The sequence below is a fragment of the Grus americana genome, chromosome 1 (assembly GCF_028858705.1).
Source record: "Grus americana isolate bGruAme1 chromosome 1, bGruAme1.mat, whole genome shotgun sequence".
Lineage (NCBI taxonomy): Eukaryota > Metazoa > Chordata > Aves > Gruiformes > Gruidae > Grus > Grus americana.
Genome location: NC_072852.1, coordinates 136,325,119 through 136,343,508, shown reverse-complemented (window position 1 = coordinate 136,343,508; position 18,390 = coordinate 136,325,119). Strand labels below are relative to the sequence as shown.

General features: G+C 45.6%; 1 protein-coding gene across 4 annotated transcripts in view; it reads right to left on the bottom strand.

Annotated features, from left to right (window-relative positions):
* The window catches only part of GPM6B (glycoprotein M6B), a 110,281-nt gene extending 96,699 nt beyond the window's left edge, over positions 1-13,582 (bottom strand). The window contains exon 1 of one of the 4 annotated variants that reach the window (XM_054834731.1): positions 13,097-13,582. In XM_054834731.1, coding sequence (XP_054690706.1) covers positions 13,097-13,100 — 4 coding nt within the window. In that variant the 5' untranslated portion in view covers positions 13,101-13,582. The remainder of the gene's footprint in view (positions 1-13,096) is intronic. The other 3 variants (XM_054834698.1, XM_054834748.1, XM_054834721.1) reach the window with 3 other exon arrangements.
* Positions 13,583-18,390: the final 4,808 nt, after the last annotated feature.

Sequence of the window (18,390 nt, the reverse complement as noted above, 5' to 3'; positions counted from 1 at the left end):
AGCCTGATTTTAACTATTTCAGATGCCCATGAAAAGAACAGCATTCAGTACAGTTATGTGTGCAATGAAGTTACCTTTCACTCCCCATTTTCTGCTCACGTAGTCCTGGCTTTCTGGAGGTGGGCTAACACAAGGCCCTGTCAGCCATCAGCAAGCTCTGTAGTGGCACCGCACCCCTGACAGAGTCCTCCCAAGGCTTGCGGTACGTGTTAGCCAAGCCCTTGTTTTCTCTACAGAGATGAGGGGTCTCATCTAAACAGATACCACCCCAGCAGACGTTACTGAGCTGACGGAGTGGCAAGGGAACGAACAGCATGGAAAGGAAAGATTTAGCAAAGCCAAATACTGCTAGAGCTAATATTCATGTCCTAGTGCAAACCAGGCTCCTCTAAAGCAGTTCATTTTAATTACTACACAGGTTTTTTCTTGGCATAAGCCAAAGGGGTTCACATCAGAAACGCAGCAACCACTCGGGAGCCAGGAAGCTGCTGTGCTTATCCTACGAGTGTCCTGACCTGAATTAATTAGCACGTAGTGCTGCACATTTCCTTAAATCAGCTCCAGTGCATACATTCCTGGTCTCGCATCCAGGGTCACCATGGCCATGAGGGAAACAAAAGATGGCAGTGAAGCTTGCTGGCACTGCTGCCCTGCCTCTTCTGCGTGCTTCCCCAGGGGCACAGCTGCCAGGGATAATGTTTGGGAAGGCTTTTCCATGCATGCTACAGGTGAGCCCACACACAGCTTCATGAAAACAGAAAGCAGGAGATGGAGCTCCCAAGCAAAGATGGAAGTTACAAAGTCTGTATGCTAGTGTGTGAGAGAGCGAGTTAACAGCCAGTTTAAGGTCACGTGAACAGAGGCAAGTTTAGGTTACTGTATGAACCCTGATAGGAAAGAAGCTATACAGCCCAGACAGAACACTACCAGACATCCACACTGAGCAATTTTTGCCCTAGTGCATACAGGGGTGTTGTGATTACCCTCAGACACAAAGCCACCTACTCCACTGGGCTTATTATAAATGAAGTGTACGTCAGCAGTGTACACAAACATAAGGAGGACCCTTTTATGCAATATTACTTTTACATCTGAAGAAAATATTTTGTATTATATCCATTGAATTCCATAAACAACAACAAAACAAAACAAAAAAGCAGACACAAGAAAGAAAAAAAGAAAGCTTGCCTTCTTTTACACTAAGCCCAGTAAGGTTGTAGAAGCATCATCCTCAAAAACCCCTTGCAGAAAGTATCGGAGATGCCCAAGCCATGCCTTACACTTTGTCCTGCAGCCACAAAAGCCCCTGATCGTGCTGGTCTCCCACACAAGGGATGCTGGCAGTGGACACACAATGAAGAAGGGCTGTAATCCTGCTGTCCTCCTCTCAGGCTTCATGTTTTGCATCATTAACTTTAGTGCTTAAGAGAAACACAGCTGTCTTGGCAGGTCATGCTCAAGAAAGAAAGGCAATTTCTGAGATAATAAGTGCAAAAGCTCCTTAAAAGCAGTGATGACCTAGGGGAAGGATTTTAAATTAATTGCCAGTATCTCCTAGCAGGAAGCACCAGCATGGTCTATCCTGATAGCTGTGGGAGACCTGGAATGCAGGCTGTCACTGGGGTGCTCTTCCCAGCTGTCCTCTTCAGGACAAAGGGTGGCACGCAGCAGCTGCCAAGCCTGAAGGCTTCAAGCGCCACGGCTTCAGCAATGTCTGCCACCAAAGAGCAAAGGCTCCTGCTGCAAGTCCATTTGTGACTACAGAAGTCACCTGAGTGCCCAAGAGTAAAAGCCTGAATGTCTCTGGGACCACACATAGCAGCTCGGGATCAATTCAGTTTTGGGATACTCCTGTGATGTCAGTGATTTAGCCTGACACAAGAAAATACTACTAAAATGGCAAATAAATGCAAGTTCAACAAGGCCAAGTGCAAGGTCCTGCACATGGGTCGGCGCAATCCCAAACATGGATACAGGCTGGGCAATGAGTGGATTGAGAGCAGCCCTGAGGAGAAGGACTTGGTGGTGTTGGTTGATGAAAAGCTCAACATGAGCCAGCAGTGTGTGCTTGCAGCCCAGAAAGCCAACCGTGTCCTGGGCTGCATCAAAAGAGGTGTGACCAGCAGGTCGAGGGAGGTGATCCTGCCCCTCTACTCTGCTCTCGTGAGACCCCACCTGGGGTACTGCGTCCAGCTCTGGGGGCCCCAGTACAGGAGAGACATGGAGCTGTTGGAGCAAGTCCAGAGGGGGGCCACGAAGCTGATCAGAGGGCTGGAGCACCTCTCCTGTGAGGACAGGCTGAGAGAGTTGGGGTTGTTCAGCCTGGAGAAGAGAAGGCTCCGGGGAGATCTAATTGCGGCCTGCCAGTACCTGAAGGGGCCTACAGGCAAGCTGGAGAGGGACTGTTTATCAGGGAGTGTAGTGACAGGACAAGGGGTAATGGGTTTAAGCTGAAGGAGGGTCGATTTAGATGAGATGTTAGAAAGAAATTCTTTACTGTGAGGGTGGTGAGGCAGTGGAACAGGTTGCCCAGAGAGGCTGTGGATGCCCCATCCCTGGAAGTGTTCAAGGCCAGGCTGGATGGGGCTTTGGGCAACGTGGTCTAGTGGAAGATGTCCCTGCCCACAGCAGGGGGTTTGGAATTAGATGATCTTTAAGGCCCCTTCCAACCCAATTCTATGATAATTCTATGATTTCTCTGCTGTGTTTAAACTTGGCTAAAGAGAAGAAATCTCTCTCCATAGAGATCTAATAACCAGATGCAAATGCAAAGCACAAGTGTTGGAGCAATGAAACATATGCAACAAAAAGCCTGACATATTTTTTGAATAAGGCAATAGAAAACACTTCATTTGCAAGGTACAGGACAGAACATAAGGGACATTTCACACATGCAAAAGAAGACAGACTACTGACCATGTGGGAAGTAGGCACAGTAGTCACGCTCACAAACACGTATGGAAGGAAAAAGGCGTGCTTCACTCCTACTAATCTTACCATCCTCTTCCCTAAAAAACAAGGGGTTAAGGATCAAGTATTTTAAGAAAGATTACAGTAGATGAGAACTTAAGCAGGCATGATGGCATTTTTTGAATCCATAAACCGGTCTTATACCACAGGAAAGAGGAAGGAATGCTTCGGGAACTCACATTTTGGCTACATAACCGCCTCTCCCCTTCTGCATCTTCTTATGAATTTGGACTCCTGACCCTCCTCAGGAGTCCTGCTCAGGGACCCATTTAGCATGCCAGTGGAAGAAGTAATGAACAGAGATAACACCTTTCCAAGTAGTTGGTAGGGTTTCTTTTGTTTCTTTGGGGTTTTTTAACAGAAACTCAGGTACTGCCTCCATTCTCATCCCTCAGTTAAACTCCAACAACCGTGTTGCAAACAAGGAATATTCCTAATTCTGTAACCCATTTGAACAGAATTTGTTTTAAGAGGGTAGGTGAACTTCAGAAAGTAGATTGCCACCCCACAGCCAGCATACTGACCAATCTGGCAAGTACTTCTATGTACAAAAAATAGCCATGCTATCTAGGATCAACTAGTCAAGCATGAAACAAAATCATTTCATCAACTAAACCTATTTTGTAAGGGGAAGAAATAGATAGAGCTGACTGTAACTACGTTGGTATTTTCCCAAATTTTTTCTTTGTATGTTCTTATAAGAACAGAAAAAAGATCCAGTGTGCAGTAATTAACACATTTATACATCAGGTTTCAACAGCAGCTGGGACATTCCCATTAGCCTCAGCAGCAACATTTAATATTCCATGTGTGCCGTGCCCTTCTGTCACTGTGGAAACAGAAAGCCAAGCCTCCAACTTCCCTCCAGTAAAGCACTTCATTTTGCTGTAAGCGAGTGTCTCCTGATTTTCTGTTTTTTCCTAAAGCTGTTTCTCCCAATATCCCCACTGTTTTCCATCTCTAGCAGAAGTACCTCACTTACTTCGAAACAGATAAAAGCTAGCAGCTATGACAGAAAGACATCATCTATGTAAAACATGCCTGCACATGCCCAGCGCACCATTGGATGGTGTCACAGCCATGCTCATCGCGCATGCAAAACTGGCAAGCGCTCTTGGCCACCATTTCAGGGAGAAAGTCTTCCATGGAGGATCAAATGCCAACAGGAATAAGGGAGGCAGGGAACCACCTATCCACACACATGCCTTTGCCCACAAAACCTGGGAGAAAACAGCTTAGAGGGAAGGAAAGACGAGGTTTGACCATGAGGTCCGGCACTTCTCTGCAAGGACGATGGAAAGAGCCTAAACCATGCTGGGGTGTAGTGGGGAGCTGATCGTAATGGGGAAAACATTCAGTAGTTTTTATGACAACAGCCACGGGAAACCTAAGAAAACCCAGAAATAAAGTTTTACAGGAAAATAAAATAATTTTAATGAAATCTGCAGACAGTTTAAGGCTAAAAATCATTTGAGTCTTGACTAATGCTGCTACCTCATTTGAGTTTTGTTTCAGTTCCACCCACTCCCCAAATGCTTACCTTCAGTCTGCCATGGCTACTTTAATTAGCGTTTTCCAGAGTTTTTTTACCCCTCCCTGGTTCTTTTCTGCCTCTCTGAGGTTTCCACTGAGGAATAAGAAGAATTTAATATGTGGTAGATCACAACAATTTCTCAAACATGGTGTTGCAAGCATATTAGTGGCAGATAGGACGAAAAACTTCAAAGAATTTCAGGAGGAGGTTAAGGATTAAGTATCTATTACATGCTTTTCATAGCTCAACTTTGAGGAGAAAAACAGGTATTTTCAAACTGTTTAAAAATAATTCACAGGGAGGGACTAAAAATTACAGGCTATAAAAACCAAAATTACTTAACTGGCTATTTTTCATTCCATGTCATTATTTAAGTTTCCAGACATTATCTGACACGGGGGATTTTCATCACACAATTACCAAGCATGAAAAATTGCCACTTTCATTTCAGCACAGAATGGGAAAAAAGGTCTATGGAGCAAAGGTATACACTGCATGAGGGAAATAATGACTAACATGGGCTACATCAGTTGCACATAGCAAAGCCCCCTCTGCATTGCATTCCTTGAATTTGCTTACATAAAAATCTGGCTCAGTGAAACAGTGATCAGCATCAGTACTTAATAATTTCACTGGCTGGGGAACAGGCAATAATAGATGATGCACTAAGATTCTGTTACATTCCCCTGAGATGGTATGATAAATATCTCGGAGATTTTAAGATATTTCAAGGCTTTTGTAGCAGTGCCCATCACAGAGCCTAAGTAGATGTTGCATGAAGTGTAACTGTTTGTTACACCTTGCAAGTTGTGGGCTCTTGACAAATGTGCTGAAGCAGATCCCTGTGCTCGCACCGAAAGTTCTCAGCTCCAAATACTCCCACTAGTCATCTCTCTTTCCTCCTGACTTTTTTTTTTTTTGTGTAAAACACGCCTAAGCAGCTCAAGAAAAGCATTTGATTTCCCACATGGGAAGTTCCATGTGGCAAACTTATTTTCAGCTGTGTGCCTAACAAATACTCATTTTGTGCTTTTGTTTGGAGAAGTGCATGACATTTATGTCAACACACTTCTGGTAACAAAAGCATAAGTTTACACACAAACAGCAATCATTTAAAACCTTCCAAAAGTTTTTCCTTAAAAAAAACCAAAACACAAACAAAAATACACAAAAAACAACGGAAAAGAAAATGAAAATTACTTCAGTTGAGAAGTTAGGAAAAAATAATGAAGATCCAGCCAGAGCTCTACACTAATTCATACTTGCGTGCCGTTTGTCAGCACGGTGCGTGCCCAGGACTTCATTCCAGCAAATCCTGACAGAAGTTCCCAGAATCTAGACTTTAAGCAGCTTTAAAAAGATGTCTTAAGTTGACGAAAGCACTCTCTTGTGTTGCAAAACACTCGTGTCCCCATCAGAAAGCAAAACACACATAAATCCAAAGAATTTAAAAAAAAAAAAATTGGTGGGAAATCTCTCTTGAGTAAGGTCGAACAGCAGCTGCTCTCCCAGGCAGGCTCACTAAGGGCGCAGGCAGGAGCCTGCAGGCAGCCACCGCTCACCTTCACCCAGCAGCTTCACTGAGTGTACTCAGCATTAGAACCAAAAACCCTCAATGAATTTTCTAGCACGCAAGCTGACAAAAACGTAGACTAAAATGTAAAACGAAACCCAGATATCGGAGAGTCCCAGTTAGCTGTGCCTTGCTGGCAGCACAAGGGAGACACATTCCTCCTCAGTTAGCCATCAGCAGCAGGCTCCACGGCTCCAGCTCAGCAAAACCGCCAATAAGCCTAAATGTATGTTTCCAATATTAAGAAAACCAGCGCACTACTCAAAACGTAATCCTCCTCTGGCTGGATTCCCATCATTTACTCTGGTTTTTGGATCTCCCAACCAGCTGCATTGTTAACACAAGGTGTCCTTTCTGCCTGCCAGCCCACAAACCAGCACCTGGAAGGCAAAACAGCTGCTTTCTTACTCCTGAGCCACTAACGGAGCAAGTTTTGCTGTTTGCCTTCAGTGCAATCCCACTCTCCGATTTATGTATGGTTTAGAGCAGGGCAATTCTTGTGTTTTCATTGGCATTGAAGGAATGTACACAAAGACAGTTTTAGGCTGCAATATGCAATGATTGCTCTATGCTCTTAATAAAACATTAAAAACTCCCACAAAATTATGAAGGTTGTGTCTTATGTTGGATACTCCAAATCAGTTCACAACTTCAAGAAGTCCAGTCTTCTTCATGACCCAGGTCCCAGCTATCTTTGAACCACAGTCCTTTTCAACATTATTCCCCCCCAGGCAAAAAAACCCAAAACCAAACCCAAACATCAAGTACAGACACAATCCTGAAAGTTGTTTTCTGTACATATAACTTCAGGCTAAAACTTCCAAGTGTCTCATGAACTCAGCTATCAAAGTATAAAACAAACACACACAGAACCAATGCACAGCAACGCGCTGAGGCTTGTACCACTCAATAGCTCTGCATCAGGCACATCTTTCTATTAATGAAACATAAGCTCCATTCACATTTTGAAATTGCTGCTAGTCAAACAGCTCCAAAAAGGAGAACAAAAGATGTTGAATTCTCATAGTTCTTTGCGTTGCTTGTAAATGTTTCCCAAGCCGCAACTCCACATGCAAAGCTTTTGAGCCTAAAACCCAAGAGACAGATAATTATGGAGAGTGAGACTGCCAAAGCACCAAGACAGAGCAGCAACAGAAAGTAGCTAACAGCGGAAGACCAAGTGGTACATACGATGCTATCTGTTACACTGGACAGTGAAATCTCCTCCACTGCTGTTTACTGTGTTTACAGGGGAGGGGTGACAGGGAATTTTGACAGGCACAGCCATCCCGGCACCCCCGCTGTCAGAGGTTCACATCTGCCTGCAGAAGAAAAGTTGTGAGAGGATCGGGAGACACAGATTCCTTCCCAGTACTGTCACGCTGAGTCCGCTTCCTCCAGGCCACAAGCTACGTTGCATACAACCTGGAAGAAGCCACCTTACAAGATGGACGTGATGGACAAGAGCCAACATGGCTCTCTTTCGTCCTTTGCCCGTTGTGGGTATTGACCCAGTAATCCTCCCAGTGCAGGCTTCTGCATCTGTACAGAGCCCCGCAAGGCTCAGCTGAGACCCGTTACTTTAATACAACCATGTTTGATGTCCCACATGGGGACTAAACTATCTTTCCTTATATTTGCTCACCACAACTCAAACCCAGAGACACTCGTACCCAAACAGATTTTAAGGAACCAGTCAGGAGAACAGAAAGGATTTCGGTTTCCCTGGATGGCTCAAAACAATCCGGCCACAAGCACACTGAAGCAAACTCTGGAGAATGACTCCCCAAACGTGCCACCACACACCCCACCAGACCAGCACCCCATCGAGATGCCATGCGTTCCATCGGGAGCAAGCCTTGACCCTACACTCCAGGGTGAAAAGCACCCATGTTAGAAGTACACTATAAGCAAATACATACATCCTTCACAGCGTTGACACTCTGGTGCCACAAAGGGTTCAAATTTTTTGCAGGTGAACCCAAGCAGCTCGCAGGAAGGTGGCTCCCATGGCTCCATGCAAGCTCTTGGTCCCCAGCAGGAACGGCCCAAGGAGCTGCAGGGAGGAGCAAGGTGATGTGCAGCCCGGGCAAGTGCTGGGGATGCATTCACAGAGACCAGGTGCGTGCGTGTCTGGGGAGGGGTGAAGGGCAGGCACAGGTGGGATGCCCATGGGGAAGATCAAAAAGAAGAGAAACCCCGGAAGAACAGCCATCGTGGGGAGCGTGGTAATGTAACAATCCACAGCAGCTCCCTCTGCAAACACGTTACCCCAGTGAAATATCACTGGGTACGATGCTCTCACACTTCTAGAAGGATAACAACGCATTTACATCCAAATACCATCAGTGGAAGTACAATACGTGCAGTGATTCTGCGTCTGGCTGTACCAGCTGTATATCTCAGGGAAAACAAAATCCTCTCTACGAGAACACGCACCCACACAGGGATGACACGAGGAATAAAAATGATAACAGAAGGTGGGCTTTGCTGGGTTTATTTTCAATTTAGTTTAACCTTATCATGAAGTGGACTTTGGACTTATTTGTTTTTAGAGTAACAACTTCAGATATTACTAAATACTGCTCAGAGAAGTTGCAATGCCCCATCCCTGGAAGCGTTCAAGGTCAGGCTGGACGGGGCTTTGAGCAAGTGAAAAGACGTCCCTGCCCATGACAGGGGGGTTAGACTAGAAGATCTTTAAAGGTCCCTTCCAACCCAAACCATTTTATGATTAGACAGCATTCATCTTGAAAAACAAAGGCTATAGAAAAAATACAGTATTAGAAAACAATGTTTGCAACATGACAACTGCTGGAATAATGACACATGGAAGCAAACTTGGAAAAAAGATACCTGGCTTAAGAAAAATAATTAAAGTTCTTTGAACATTGAAAGTGACCTGCAGATTTCAATTGGTTTAAGAAATTTTAGAAACACTCTGAAAAAGACAATCAGGCACTGCCACAGTTCAGCCCTCCCAGGGATGTAATCTATGACCCAGTACATTTTTCTGAAATGTAACATATCAAGATCCATTAGACATATCATAACTCACATACGGGACAGCAGATTTCCTGTATTACTGAACCACACGCTTACAAAGAGAGCAAGAGGGAGAATCTGTAAATATGGTGAAAACACAGATTGTTTAAGATACTGGGAAATATCCAAAATGCACATTTTCTCCCCTGCCTCCTTCTCAAACAAGAAGGATTACAGTGAGAAGGAAAAATTATTTTTTAATAGCCTAAGCAGGTGTTGTGGAGATAGAGGAAGGGCAGCCGTACAAAATTTTGTATTTCACAGGTTCTAAGAGAAGATAAACTTAATATTAGTTTCTTCTTTTCTAGGAACAAGGTTAAACATATTTAAGAGGTGCAAGATTTAACAATATATGGACTACACCACTTAGCAGTTGAAATCCAGCCACCCTTAATGACTGATACTAATCAGATTTTACTATTGCTGTGTCACACAAAAGATTTCAGCTCCCGCCTGAACAAAGTGTATAGCTGAATAGAAAGAAAGAGGAGTGATTCTCTTTCAGGATTTGCCCCCAGCTGTTTATAAGAAGAAAGCCTGGTTCAGGGAATATTTGAACCTACTTTGGACACGTTTCACATAAAAGCGAGGACCGTTTCTATGAGTGATAGAAGCCCCTAAGGTGGAACTCCCGAGGTTACTGCCTACGAGGAAGGGATGGTTCGCTCTGGGATGCAGGGAAGAGCTGTGGGGATGCAGGAGCAAGCACTGCTGGGGGAGCTGGACGTGCTGCAGAAGGCACGAAGGAGCGGCACAGCTTGATGGCCCTGGGAACTCCTGGGTTTGCTGGCTCCACGATGCAGCAGTTCCTGCACAGGGACTGCAGGGAGACGGGACACATATCTGTGTGAAGACAGGCATCATTTCATCCCCTCTTTGTGCATAGTGTTCTCCCCAGTATCTCTTTTTTAAAAAAACAGCCAACTAAAACATAATACATGGGCCCACTCTGCTCCAACCACTTCTCTTACTTGAAAGCAACAGTTTGGGAAGTACAAAGAGGAAAAGGTGTAAAATTACAAAACCACACAGTTCTCAAGAAATCACACTCTATCATGCTTTTCAAACTTTTAGGAACAAAACCCTTTTGCATTTTTGTTTATTCAGCCCCCTCCCCACCTCCTGGATGGGACGCTACGTTTGGGAGAGTATGTGCCACGATGTAAGACGCCAACGAGTAGGTCTTCTCACACAAGATGCGCTGCACTGGTTATTACTGATGACTCTCCAGCCGACGCAAACCCTCACTGGTGTTGAGCGCAATGTGCCTGACTCTCAGAAGCGCCGAGTGAGCCAAAAGCCCAATGAACATCAATGGCCATGGTGGGCTCTCAGCACCTCCAAAAAAAAAAAAATTTAAAAAAAAAAAAAAATCAGTCTCAGCATACCAGTCCTACACAAAAGTTTTGTGTGCGCAAGGACAATTCAAACGGTGCTAATGAGAACCGGTCAAATACATTGCTGCCATTGGATCAGGAAGCTTGATGCAGCACCGGGGCTCCGAACAAGTCCTGGTTAGATGGTCACATCAGCCTCAGCCTACCTAATGCCAAAGCAGCAGTTATGCAATGGCATAAACAAAACATTGTATTCATGAAGGACTGGATCCCTAGCTGACAAAGGCTTCTTTTTGTGACTTCTTTTCGAAGTATTTCATCTGAAATTTGTGCTAGAAGTCCCCTCTCCGCCATTACCCAGTCAGGCACAGCTTGATCATCCAACATTTCTAAGCAAAGAAGTCAACAGACTTTGGAGGTTTGTGCTGTTATCATCATTACTAGCAAAATCTTCAAGAAATGTTTTCTTCACTCCCCTTTTCCCAACTGTTACATTCAGGACAAGACATTCTATACGGACATAAAACATCCATTTTGCATATTGTTGCAGGTCTACAACTTGTGAGACTAACTTTAGTGTTTTTCTATGATTTTCGACTAAAATAAAGATTGGCTTCTCCTCAGGATGAATCACCCACAAAGATTTCACACAACTTTTTGGTTTCAAACCCCTAGCAACTCAATTTACTGAAGAAAAATCTATTTCATAGACTTAGAAGCAAAGACACTTAAGAACAATTTTACATTTGTTATCTAATAAATTTTATTCCTTGCCAAAATAAGATGTTGTAATCTAAAGAATACACTTTTCTTAATGAGACACTTGAAAACATTCCTTTCTCTCTTTCCCTCTTCCATCCCCATTCCAAGATTTATTTGACATCAATCCATGGCAGTAAAAGTCTATGTTAAAAGGAGGATACTAAGATATAGACATGGGAGAGGCCGTCAACTTTACAGTTTAATTTCATATCAGAAGTTCACATAGGGAAAGCATAGTCTAAAAAGTGAGCATCAGAATACACACACAAAAAACAGTGCCGGTAATACAGCTGGTTTGTTTGTTTCATGCATTGAAAGGGGTGTTGGAAATTTCAAAAAAGCTTAATAAAAAGACCGTAATACTACAAGGAGTCTGATGTTCACTAGGCTAGGGGACAAACCAGTCAATAAGCATTTAGAAATTAAGGAACTAGGTGATGCGAATTAATTTAACAAAGTAGCAAGCATAGGAATTCTGTCAGCTTCCTTTGGCTTTGGTCGAGTAATTAATTCTTTTTCTTTTGGTTTTTTTTTTTCCTTTCTCCTTCTTAATTAAAACCAGAGATGGTGCCAGCATCAGTATGTGCATATTAACACACAGGCACACACTGACAGAGCTCTGCTTTAGCAGCTGCAGTCTCTGGGCAGTAGTACGCCACTGGCAAACTGGACCAAAGATACAGCTGTATTTTTCTATCTTTTTTTTTTCCAAACCTCATAACTTTCATTACTGTTTAATTCATTTGGGTCTATTGTCGGTTGAAAGGAAAGCTCGCAGGAAGCAGCCCGTGCCGAAAGGCCCAGGCTAAAAGGATGCGAAGGCTGAACACGTGCGTTGACTACCGAGTGACCCATGTGCATGACGCATCCTTCCCTACTTTTTCTCCCGTTAACACACTCACGCAAGCGCTACCCTCCCCGTAAGTTTGGGAACAGAAGCCGCCACTTTCCATCGACGCCCAATTCCCTCCACCGCGCAGACCCTGAGCTCCAAGAGGGAAAAGCGCACTGTGTTATCTCAATAGCCCACAGGATGCCCTAAAGCTCACCGAAACCCATCATGCCTGGCACACAGCCCTACTCAACACTTCCCATCTTGAGAAGGCGCGTCCACTCTCCTCCCTGGCCCTCGGGGTTATTCCTCCTCTCCCGAACCACACTTCACGCCCTAGCAAAAACTCAACCCCACCCGAGGGGACGCGGGTTTGGCGCCGAGGGGCTGACCGAGACTCCCCGCCCCGGCTTTCCCCGAGGGTAAGATGAGGCGAGACCGAGTCGCCCGGCAGCGCCGAGCGGCGGCACCAAGCCCCGCGGGCAGAGCCGGGGCCGCCAACGGCCGCCGCGCTCCCCTCGCCCTGCGGCGCTCCGGCCCCCAACGGCCGCCCTGCCTCCGGCGTGCGGCGCAGTCCCCCAGCCGCACCGCTCTCCCCGGCTTCAGCGGGACCGGGGCAGAAGACACACTCCGAACCGGCTGCGTACAACCTCCTCCAACAAAGTATAGCTCCGGGACTCTGTAGTACTGCTATTAATAATTATTTTTAAAGGAAGGGAGCGCTCTGCAGCTGGCGAGGTCCCGATGCCCCGCCGGCCAAGAGACCCCCGCGCCCGCCCTCGCCAAGTTTCCGTGGCAGCGGCCCGGGGCGAGAGGGGCGGCCGCCCCCGGCCCGCTCCGCCGGGGCGCTCAACAGGCTGCTGCCTCCCCCCCCCCCCCAACCCCCCGCCCCGCCGCGCAGAAAAAGGCCGGGCCGGGGCCGCCGCGATCCCCGGGGCTGCCCTGGGGCTGCCCCGCACCTGCCCCCGCTCCCACCCTCCCCGCAGCCGCGGCTCCCCCTGCGGCTCCGGAGCGGGGGCTCCCTCGCAGTCCGGCTCGCTTACCCATGGCTGGCTCTCGTCGCCCGGGCGGTACGGGGGGAGCAGGGCAGGGGCTCGCTCTGCCGTGCCTCGCCGGGATGGGCTGGGCTGCGCCGGGCTGGGCGGGAGGCGCGGTGGACAGCAGCGGCGGCGGCAGCAGCTCACACACTGGCGGGCTCCGCTCGCCTCCGGCGGCTGCGGCGCGACGAGAGGGGCGGGGACGGCCCCGCCTGCCTGCGCCACCCGAGGGGCTCCCGGCCCGACCCGGCCCGGCCCGGCCCGCCGCGGGGCAGGGGTGGCGGAGCGCCGCCGCGCGGCCTGGCGGGGGCAGCCCCGGCGGCGGGCGGGCAGCCGCGCCGCCTTCGCCCGCCTCCGCCCCGCCGCGGGGCCTTGGTGCCGGGATGTCCCTGGAACTAGGGCTCGCTTTCTTATGTTGGCCCCGGTTTTCCTCCGGTGTTTTACCGTTCCTCCTCAGAAGGCTTCCAGGAAGGAGCACCCCGGGCAGGCAGGACCCCTTCAGGTGCTCGCCTGGGAGTCAGGGCTAAGGGCACCTGTGACCTTCAGAGGCATCTGCTTCGCAATGTTTCTCCCTGACAACGGCAAGGGCACTGTGTACCCAAACATAACATTACTTCGTTAATATCTATATTCGTGTTCAACAATGTGATTCTTATTTTCACTGCCTCTTCTGAACCTGTGAATGCTGCTGCACAGCGTTACATGGCACTGCGGTAGCTGCCACTTGAATGATGTTGCAGCCACACAACCTTGCATGACTGTTCTTGCAGTGACTCTCATTTCTTTAAACACTGTGAGAAATTTGTCTTAGCTTTTGGGGAAACCAGTGAAGGGGACCCCTGGGTAGTTTGGGGGTGCATGGGTGGCTTCTCTGCGAGGAGCTTACCAGTGAAACCCCTCCATACCTAGACATGTAGGAGGCAAAAATAATTGTGTTGCACGGGAGCAAGCCTTTACGGATGCAGATGATGGGTATGGAAGAGAGTGGCAAAGTCAGCTTTTTCAGCTGAGTTGCTTTTCTAAGTTGGACTTCTACCATCAGAGTGATTTGATTGCTTCAGATGCAAAGGCCAGCTCTTTAGTCAGAATAAATGCATCTACGGTGACTAATACCAATCAGATTGTGTGGATTTACATTACTTGGGCCCTTGGCATGCATTTCCTTTGCCTTTGTCACAATAATAGTATCCTCATTTTCTGTTATTTATGTGGCGTATAAGGATATATTTCAGCTTCTCCCATGATTATTAATAAATTGATCTGTTAAATTATGTAACCATATTATTCCCCTCTAAATGAGATCAATTGCTTAAGAACATATTAATGAAGCATGAAGGCAAAGGAGTGACACAAGTGTGAACACTAATTTTCAGGGATATTAGTTTGTACTTTGCAATTTCTGGCCCCTGCTCCAGAAGCAGCGTGTGTCTGCACTCACATAAAAAGTTGCAACGTTAAAGCTGTGGTTTGTTTTCCATTAAATGAAAAATCTCAGTCTCTCAGGCCAAAATCATCTGAGGCTTTCGCATTGATTAAGGAACATATACATTTTTCCAGTAAGGACTACAGGCCCAACACCACACAAGCACTGCGGTATCAGGGAGTAAATGCCTCTTCTCTAAGAGGTAATAAGCGGATTGATTGATTAAGCCATTTCGCATAGATAGGAAAAAAAATTCATACTGAAGCTGATCACTAGCAAGCTGCTTCCAGTCGCCACTGGGAATTAAAGTAAGATGAGCTATGCACCTTTGAAAAATTAGATTAATTATGGAAATGGCACATGACCCTTAACTAGAGTGGTACTAAACAGCACTGAAATATGGTGGGAACTGAAGGCAAATGGTAAGAGCACCCCGCTGTGTGCAGCACTATGTGCTGGTGATGGTATAAATTCATTTTATTTTTTAAAATAATTTCTTTAGTTAAATGTATATTCCGTGAAGCTCTTGCAGCATACTCCTTGATTCATATTAGGATCAGCTGAAAAATATGTCCCTGATTCTGACTGCGCTTGCCCTTATGCATAACTTTGCATCGTTGAAATCCGTGGGACTAGTTGCTCAAGCGAAGTTGGTCAACACGGTCAGTGCTGTCTGGATTTGGTTTACATACTTGCACGTTCCTATGGTAGTGCAGGAGTTGTCCATATTACCACATACGCAATGAGAGGAGGGACTCGCTGTCTTTTATTAACTTTCTGTCATCCTCAGAAACATTGGTCGTTTTTCTCTCCAAAGAGTAAAGCAAAGAACAGCTGTCCAAATATTGGTTATGGCTCAGCAGTCAATGGGGATTTCCACTCACAGATAGCGAGTCTCTGACAAGTGAAGAGAGAAGTTGACAGGGCTGATGTCAGAAGTTTTGGTTCCTTCAGCAAAAGGAGATTACAATACTCAAATGAGGTCAAGGAGGCAGGAATACATAGCTGGAAGTTCTACTAGTAATAGTAGAAACTAACAGATTTCATTTCAGGAACGAAGAAACAGGTCCTTGCCTAGTTGGGAAAGGCTTATGACTGGATTCTGGCCCATGCTCTTACTCTTTTACCTAGTACATATCGGAAAGGAGAAAGGCTGGAGTGTGCAGCATTTCAGCGAATCTCCGTAGCTGAAAGGCTCCTTGGGTGCTGTAGCTGGTAGCAGCAGGGTAGCGCTAAAGGCCTGCTGTAAATTACGCTGGAAACCAGATTGATCCAGACAATCTTGGCATCAAGGGATTATAAAATGACCTCGTGGCATTGCAAATTTGGTCTATAAAAGAGAAGGGGAAGGTTAGAATTCTGAATTGATTAATGACATTTATTGTCTACCCTGGGTGCTTGAAAGCTTTTCCATAGCTTGGGTAACAACCTGGAAACATTTCTCTATTTGTAGTGTTATCCTAATGCTAGTGTGATAATACCAGGTATTTCAAGAAACACTTTCATTCCCTGTAGCAATATGCTTGGTGTATCTCCTAACCTAGTCTGGAGCAGTGCGTTCTTCTCTGGAGACGTTTTAAAGAGGCCATCTGATTCGCAGAAGAAAAGTGAAGCTAAGCTTCAGTATGAAGATCAGTCAACAAGAGGTAAGATTGAAAGGGAGGGTCTCATCAGTTGTAACTGAGGGCACAGTATCAGTGTGAAGCTCCATATTTCACCATACATTTCACCATTTCCAGCAAGCAGTAGTGATACAAATTTTGAGAGCAAATGAAGGCTGGTTGCATTTTTTTGTCTTAATTTACCAGGCTCCATCTGTCTCCCCACTTCTTCATTGGAGACCATCTTAGCTCTAAAACAAATCCCTGTTTTTTTGGTGGATGGAACAATGTGGTAGATGCCGCTACCTGTTTGCTCATCTCTGTTTTCCACTCCTACTGTCTTTCCTCAGGCTGTCTAACTAGACAGATTGCACTAGATACAGAAACCTTTCAAATTGAAAGTAAAATCAAAGGCAGTATGTTTCCACTTAATGTTTTAGCTTTGACTAAACGTTTACTTGCATTAAAGACAGTGGTTTAATAAAAAGATGTTCTAGTGGGACGCCTGCTTTGGTGGGTTCTCAGTTCACACCGTGTCCTACCATTGGCTGTATATGAGCCCCCTTCCTATGGCTTCCTCCCCTAATAGTGAAGCTAATGGTTAATCATGAATATTACTTCTTCTGACTTCCACACAGGCAGTGTCAGTGGGTAGCAGTCATTGCCAGTTTCCAGAGGACTAGAGTGAGTGTATGGGGTGCCACTCCTATGCTTGATTTTGCAAAAATCTTGCGACTCTCCAAAACCTTATCAAATCAGGGACTCATAAAAAAGCCTCCCTTTCAATGTTAACACAAATGTATTTTAGAGTTAAGGGAATCAGAAGTGACAAAATCTGATTTTAGTTGCAGTGAGTGTTCTCTGTGGCCTTTCTCAAGGGGGTTCATCCATCCTCTCTGTCCTGAGCTTCTGTGATTCCACTTAGAGTCAAGGCACGCTGGGGTTTTTCTCTCCCATGTGATCTTCCATTCAAAGTGGCGTTACAGAGCCCATGCATGTTAAAGAGAAATAAGATGACAATGGGATCACTTTGTACTGCCATCTGCGTGCAAAGAAGAGGTGACCTTTCTGTGTTTTGAACTCAGTATCTCGGTGTAGATTAAGGGGAATGACTCATGCTCTCCTATGTCGTTCGTACCTTTTATGTGAAGCTGATCCGCTTTAGACTCCAACTGCTGCTACCAAAACCCCTTCTTAGTGCTCACTGCAGAGAGCTGTTTGCAAAGTTCATCCAGCAAAATGCTGAACAAAATTGTTCAGATCATTGGTACTATGTAGTCTGGGGGAAAAGAGAGAAAGGAAAAGATAAAAAAATGAGAAGTAATTTGATATAGCTTAGCCAGCATGTAGATACTCCTCCTGGAATTCAACATTCGGGTATGATAGTGTAAGGAATAAATATTCTTCAAAACCAAAACTGTTTCTTATTACCAAGTAGGTCATATTTCCAGCAACCGTTTCTCAATATGTAAATATGAGCAGTGATTGCTTTAGAATAGATATAATTATATATTCAACAGAATGCATAATTTTCCCCAATGAACCATAGTTAATTTTATCTGAAAATTAGTGATTACCATTTTGGTGTTAATTACGCCGTACTAAATACATCTTCAGTGTTAAAAGATAGATTCATCTCTGTTCCGTATACCCCAAGCCACTTGTGGAATAACCAATGTCACTTTGTGATTTTAAAGATACAAAAAAAATAATTAGAAGATATAACTGAAAATGAAGGATTAATGTTTAGATTAGGACCTCTGGCAACTAAAGAACCATGTTTCACTTAGCTCTACATAAGGGACATTACCTTAAGCACAGTCTTTTGCACTTAGGCATGTGGATATTCTGTGAGTGTCCATGAGAGAGATCCAAGTCTGGGGGGAGACGAGAGGGAAGGGAATGGTATTAGCTGGTTTAATTCTGGATAAACACACTTGTTTCTGTGCCTTTCTCTCGCTGCATGCCATGTAGGTAACCCACACCTGGTAGGGAACCATGCAGGAGATAATAGGAGGTCTGGAAGAGCGTGGATGGTCTCAGTAAAGCATTATACAAAGCGGAAAGCTTGCGAGTGAAAGAGTAAACTAACACCTCTGAAAACAGATGTCTGTTATACAGAAAAAATACAAGTCAGTATTCCTTCCGTATGCAGCCCACTTCGTTTCATCCTCCTCGATGGATCTGTGAAATATGGATGAGAAATGCTGACTACCCTTTCTCCAAGTGAGGGAGAGAAAAGTCTTACCTCCTGCTATGTGAGTCACGGCAAAATG